Source organism: Pavona decussata, unplaced genomic scaffold (assembly GCF_977016875.1).
Source record: "Pavona decussata unplaced genomic scaffold, jaPavDecu1.1 SCAFFOLD_26, whole genome shotgun sequence".
In the NCBI taxonomy this organism is placed as follows: domain Eukaryota; kingdom Metazoa; phylum Cnidaria; class Anthozoa; order Scleractinia; family Agariciidae; genus Pavona; species Pavona decussata.
The window spans coordinates 1,723,519-1,730,532 of record NW_028145449.1 but is presented as its reverse complement, the minus strand read 5'-3'; the positions used below and the strand labels follow the sequence as shown (position 1 = coordinate 1,730,532).

Below are 7,014 nucleotides of genomic sequence, written 5' to 3'. Positions count from 1 at the left end.
TTACTGGAGTTAATTTGATACCGGCTCACGCACATGCATGATTACTTTTGAAATCTCTTTGCATGCTAGCCTGCGTGGCTGGCGGTTTTGGTGGGCGGGAAAGCCGGGCCAAAACGAGTGGTGCAGCTGCGGGTGAAATGGGGAGAGAACCGCGGTAGTCGCGGCAAAGCCGCGTCAACGAGCGGCTTCGCCGCGAGGAACCATAAAAGCCACCAGTTACGCAGGCTATTTGCATGCTTACTTCCGAAAGATGTAGTAGTAGGATTATTTGATTATGAAAGCAAAGGAAGCATGTATTTTTAATACGACTTTATGGCCATCTTTACCGGTGTCGCATTTCGCGATGACTTTTGAATCCACTTTCGTCACACTAGCTTGACTAACGAAGTTTCAGTCAGGCGCTACCTTCCCTACATGGTGTGGTGAGAGTCCCTCCTCATTCCAAGAATGCCGCACAATTCTGAATACAACCCCTCCCCTCACCCAAATATAAATTCCCTAGCTAAACTGTTGACACTAGAATCAATCCAAACATAAGCCCTACTGCGCGAACCTAAGTCTTTAGGCTTTAAGATGTTTTCTTATTTTATTGTCAAACCCAATTTTCAAACATAGAATTTTCTCCAATTTGAACCTCCCTCCGAAAACAAGCGCTCCTGAGACAGCCCATATTATATCTTTTTATCGATTAAAATCCCAGGGTTCTTAATCGGAATTTAACAGTATTTTATTTGTAATATTTTTAAATAAGATTAGCGTGAAACGAAGAGGCTTTGTTTCAGATTACCAGGTTTTACACGTTTTCAAATGACACGGAATGGGTTTTAATCCACTTTTAGAGTTTATCAATCTTTGCTCAGTGATTAAAAGACTTAACAGCTTCCCTCTTGAAGTAGGCTTAACAAAAATGATAATTGCCCTCTTCGGGAAAATCGTCAGCTAAAAGTACGTTGAGTAAATTGTTTACGGACATTATTAAATCTCTCAGTTAGTACGTGCGTTGTGATTGGTCAATTTTGCAGGCCGTATTTCACTGTACGGCCCGCTAAACTTCAACTAGTTTCCTTTTCCGCGCGCCCGATTAACCTCAGCGATATAATAAATAGCTTACTAACCTCGTTTTCTCGGTCCGTACTGTAAGTTACGAATCCTCGTTTAAAACTTTCCGTTGATTTATGGCCCGCGCGCCCGGGCCATACATCAACGGGTAAAAACTCGGTCCGGCTTAACTTACAGACTAGTACGGACCTCAAACTCGGTTAGTAAGAGGTATTTATTTGCCTGTTGCATATTTGCATGGATAGCCGGAAGTCCAAACTTCCACGGTCCGAGTCGGTCTTCGATTCCGGAAGTGCGGTTGCGGTTGCGATATCATTTTAATTTCCTGTATATGAGTGGACAAGGAGTTTGTAGAAGCACAATAGGTGGAAAGGTTTTTGTTATGTCCCCCACTGAAGCTACATGACCAAGCCGGTTTGGGTTTTCAACCATCAGATGAAATGCTATTGGAAACAACAAACAAATGCTCATTGACAACCATTTATTTCTGTCAGTTTGACTAATATTTACTGCAAGCAGAACCTTAAATAATTAAACAAAACTTGACTTTTGCATAAACTCGCTTATCTCTTTGTTCAATAAACTATTCTCTCGGCCATCTTTCTTGTTAAAGCCAAATCAAACATGTTCTAATTCGAGGTAGTTATAAAATAAAAAAAAATGTATGTGTTACAAGGAGTTTGCTTTTTTATAACGTTGCCAAGCCTAAGTACCCTCGCTCTAACAAGTCTAACAAGAATTGTAAGGCGAATTCGACAAGAAAGCTTTTCCAAGACGTTGAGTTGCAAGACATTGAATTCATATTTCTAGATCCAGCTTATTTGTTTCCTCTGCATTAGTTTAGCAATTTATTCCTAAACCAAAAAATTCGTATTAAAAGCTTATAATTAAAAAAAAAAAAAGGTTTAATCAAGCGCTTGTCCCTCGCGACTCTGCGAACCTTTCTACGTCGATAAGACTGGGAGCTGGCTGTTTTGGATTTCCGCCATTCCTGTATGAAAAACGACGTCGGAAATGATTGAATTCAGGATTTTATGGCTAAGAACGTGAGCCAATTAGTCAATTGTTCCCACCTATGGATTGCTAATTAAAGTACTTCATCGATAATTCGTTTAAAATTTACTGTTAGCCACTGGAAATTCAGTCGAAATAGAGGAAAATACTGCTTAGCAGCTCTCTCAGTTTTGAATGACAACTGACCAAAAATAAAAAATGAACCAATTAACTTAAGTTCCCATATCAAATCGCCTTTGTGGTTGCTTCAATTCTCTTAAAAGGTTAAGGTTGCCTTGTTACGAGTCAAAAGCAAATTGGGTTCGCCCTTTGGTAGCCGCCGAACGACCGCCATGTATTCTTGAATTTTTTGATACAAATTTTATAGAAGGGGGGGGGGGGGGGGGGTGGGAGGGGGGAAAGACTCTATAGAGTCTATACCTCTATACCGAGCACTATGCGTTAAACTCAATAGTAAAAGTCAACTAAAGCACTGCCATAACATTCGTTTGACTGCTCTTAAATACAATTTCAGCCATTGAATGAGATTCAAAAGCTATAAACGTCTTGCACTGCTAATGAGTAGTACCAAAGGAAACCTTTGTTTGAAGGATCAACTTTCAGCCTCAATTAAAGTTTGAAACCCCTTTGAACAGCAAAAATCGCAGCATTAGAGTATTGATTACTTGGCTTCATTTAAATGGTCTCGTACGTCATAATGTGCTGAATAAACAATACTACAAGAAATATCTGCTGTACAGAAATTTACAGACGTCATCGTCAAACTTCACCAAGAAGCAAGATTGAACTTACAGTATATATCTCTTTGACTCAACTTTGTGCTCAAATACACAGCTTATATATCATATCTTTCAGTTTCAACGGTACTTCTTTTCAGCCATTGTCTGTTGAAACGTCTTGGCTTTCGTTGAATGAATCTGTTACAAAGATTTTCATCGCAGACAATATGTCATATGTCATGATGTCTCGGTGATGGAGTAAGCTTCAAGGGCGTCATTAAGTGAGAGATCATCCCAGTTTGGACCAACAAACTCATCAAGCGCTCCACACCAAAAACCTGCATAGAGACAATTTTAAACTCACATTAATTCATTATTTCCACAGTTTATAAATGTGTTTTCTTTCATGTATACGCCATGACTTTAAATTCTAATATAAACCTCATGAACGAGGTCTCAACTTATCTGCATGAAACCATTTCCTGCCATGTAGACAATTTTCCTTCGGGACAAAATTAACGACACAAGATACTGGCGAATTCTTCTATATCAATGGTCACAGTTTGACATCCTATTTGCCTACCCAAACGTTACAAACACCTAATGCAAATAAATTAAAATTATTAACCTCTTAGGACTGTGTGCAGTTGCTCAAGGTTTAGTAGCTTTCATTTGAACACTGAGTCACATACTAAACAGGTAGAGCCACCTTAGTTAGTAACACGAAGGGAAACTACTGCTCAGTAGCTTTCACTTGAATGGTCACACTTTGGCCGGATTTCATCCACAGACTTAACAGTTAGAGCCACCCTGCACAGCATAATAAACAGCACCAACCAGCCAACAAGATAGCACTACTCAGTAGCTTTCATTTGAATAGACACACTTTAGAATTTTATCCACAGACTCAACAGTTAGAGCCAATGTGTTCAGCATTATAAACAGTACCACAGGAACATACTGCTCAGTAGCTTTTATTCGAATCAGGCCACACTAGTTCGTGTAGCCGGGTTATAAACAGGTTTTTATAAACAGACCCAATAGTTAGAACTCCAGGGATTACTGAATACACTATTGCCTTTTCAATCTTCGGCCGTATTAAAACTGCGCGCAATTAATTTTCTTACATTCTGCAGTAAAAGCAACAATTTATTTGGCTATCCCGACCTCCTTTATCGAAGAATCTTTTCTTTTCCGTAATAGTTAAAGGTACCAGCCGTCTATTAAACATGATTTGAAGTCAATATAATACTGACAAGCTCAGTGCATTCGAACTTAGTTATCGAAGCATGTAATAGAAATTGATTGTGCAATTCTATTTAAACATTAGGAAACCTTTTTCAACAGTCGTCAACAATTGCACTCAGTAAACTGGAGGCTAAAAGTCAATTAACCTCTTCCAATCTTGGAGCTAGGCTTAGTTTAGACAGATGATATGTTTGCGTTTTGTAACATCGAGGTAAACAAATCTCTTTCGTTGCTTTTCGATCGTTTCTTTATCACGTTTGGTTGCGAAAACGCATAAAAATTAAATCGTAGATTCCTCTACGCTGGGGGTTTAAATTTGCTAACTTCACCCCCTTGAAGTTACCCCTTAGATAGGTGTAAAATTTGCCACCTTTTTAAATCAAACGAATAAACAGAATCCTGTTGCGTTTAAACGAATTTAATTTAATGTGTATACTTTTGATTAAATAAAGCTTAGAAAAACTTACTCTCATTAAAGAAGATTCCTTCTGGAGAATGCTCTGATCCAAATTCATTACTGCTTGCGTTAGATGACGTATCTTGGTCTTCGTCGCTCAAACGCTGCCTTTTGTTTGTTGGTTCAAGTTCGTCCCCATCTTTTCCCTCGGTAGAACTCTGTTCCAAAACACTCGAGAGCACGGAGATGTAGTGAATCGCTAGTCTCAGCGTAGCGATTTTCGAAGGTTTCTCCTCTCCATCGTAGCTCGTTTTAGGAATAACTTTTCTTAGTTCTTCAAACGCCCTGTTCAGCTTATGCATACGGTTTCTTTCTCTCACAGTGGCGCAGTCCCGTGCTGATCTCAAATGAGGGTATCTTCGAAGCCTTGTGGAATCGCTAAAACAATCACAACACACTTCTTCATCCTCTTCAAACGCTGCCAAAACAGCCAGCTTGCTTCGCGATTCCCGAGAAACTGGGCGAAGATGGTACCGTCTAGAACCGCCTTGTCCTTTTTCCGAAGTGTCGTCCATTGATGATTTATGGCGCGCGTCTCGCGTGGGTCTTGGTCCTTTTCTCCTATGCTAGATATCTTTTGTTGGCTTTTTTTGCATTCCTCAATTGCCACAAGCTCCGCCCCACCAATCAGGGCTCATTAACAAGTTCCGATACATGTCCTTAATAGATGACAGCTGTCAGTTTCTCTACCAATCAGTGATTCGCTTTTGCGGTACAAAGATGATACCCAGCCGATCGCCTTGACCCCCGATAGTTGATTTAACACCGACGGCTCTTGAAAATCGATGGCTAAAAATCCCACTTGTCTAGATGATCATGATAATCGCGTTCTTCAGACGAACAGCTAAAGGCCTGTACTATAAATATCTCCAGAAATATTTGAAGTAATTCGATGGTCTTTCTCGAAATATTGCGCTTGGAAGTCAATTAGGAAATTGAACGGAAGAGACTGGCAGAAGTGATTTAGTTTCTTCTAATTACTGCATGACAGAAAAACAATGTCGGGTCTTTGTAGTATTGACACAGCTAAAACACTGAACAAATAATTTTCCCGTATATCGTGTTCGGCCGTTATATATGCAACCTCTGATGCCAAACGAAAATAAATGAAAATGTTGCTCAATATACAACTTTCATATCACGAGCAAATATTGGTGCAACCCGGTGGGTGATACTGGTAAATATCAATAGTCAATAAGTCGAGTCAATAGACCCCTTCAGCCTCGATCCTTGTGTCAACCCAGCGGACTTTACTCTACAATGGTCGCTGTTAATTGCTTTTTAATAATTACTTCCATGTGCCCTTAAATAACTCGGCATTTCCCGGAAAAGCTTCCTTCAAAACAAAATGCAACATGTTCTTGTCATCAAAGAGAAGTATTGTTACTAGCTGTCAAGTTTATATTGGGAAGTCGCACCGCAAACAGGTATGCATGCCCCATTTTGAAATGCTCCGACAATGCGGTCACGGAAGTATTTATTTTGCCTCCCCTGTGGTTGTTCTGTTCTTGATCACGGGGCGGGAGGTGTAGGGAGAAAGAGGGAGGGGGTGGGGAGATTTCATCTGTTCCATCAGCTGTAAAGTTATTGACCAGTTTGGCCTGAAGTCGGGAAGACTTTCCACCCTAGTTTGAAATATCTTAAAACGTTTGCCATTTTACCATGAAAATGGGGAAGATCGGTGGACGCGAATCAACTTCTCTGAAACAGGGTATTTAAAGTTATATATGTTTTTATAAAAATAGGTTAATGGGGTTGTGTCAGCCCACCTTTAAGTAGGACTTTAAAACCTGTGCAAAACTGTGTTATTGAAATCAAAGTAAACTAAAAAATAATGAACCAGTTTTGTTTAAAATTGCTCCACTAATTTCTGAACAAGTTCTTTTGGCCACAATGTAAATGAATTTTTAAATTTATTTCCTTGTGTCGCAGGACAAAAGCTCTAAAAACTGCATGATCATGGTTTGTTTTGCCTTTGAGAAAATCACCTGAAATATTATCATCCGATTCTGTTGTTCTAGGACGTATTACGTGATGAGAATTATGTCAGCACGATCCGTTGATCCAGTAAATGTTAAAATCCCGAAGACTATCACAACGTATCTCCGTTAAGTCGCGTTTCAACTGATCTCTTTCCTCAAACCCCTCCCCCATAATCCTACGCAATACTTCACCCGGTTCCTAGTCTCATTGCAATCCCTTCTGTCCTACTGCAGTGCAACAATAATGCGTTACAATACATGGCTGTACTCTGGCTAACTCAAGGAGAAAGACTGTAGAATTATTTGAGAAGCAGCAGGCTGGAGGTACCTTTACAGACTCATAGAAAGATAAGATAAAATACAATCTGATAATATTTCAGGGAAGCAGGTTGGATTTTGAGATAAAGTTCATTAGAAACAGAGAGTCCACCTTTTTCGACCGGCCAAGCATGACAATGATACAGACGGATAGTGTAGGACCGAAAGCGAAAGTGATAAACCTTGATATGCAGGTTACCGCCACCTTTTAGCTAAC

At 39.8% G+C, this 7,014-nt stretch overlaps 1 protein-coding gene across 1 annotated transcript; it reads right to left on the bottom strand.

The window, feature by feature from the left end:
* Window positions 1–2,980: 2,980 nt before the first annotated feature.
* Window positions 2,981–5,012, bottom strand: LOC146485470 (uncharacterized). Its single transcript, XM_085103294.1, has 2 exons — window positions 4,508–5,012; window positions 2,981–3,130 (listed from the first exon to the last, which is right to left on the bottom strand). The coding sequence occupies exons 1-2, from the start codon at window positions 5,010–5,012 to the stop codon at window positions 3,030–3,032; spliced, it is 606 nt and encodes a 201-aa protein (XP_084959420.1). The 3' UTR covers window positions 2,981–3,029.
* Window positions 5,013–7,014: the final 2,002 nt, after the last annotated feature.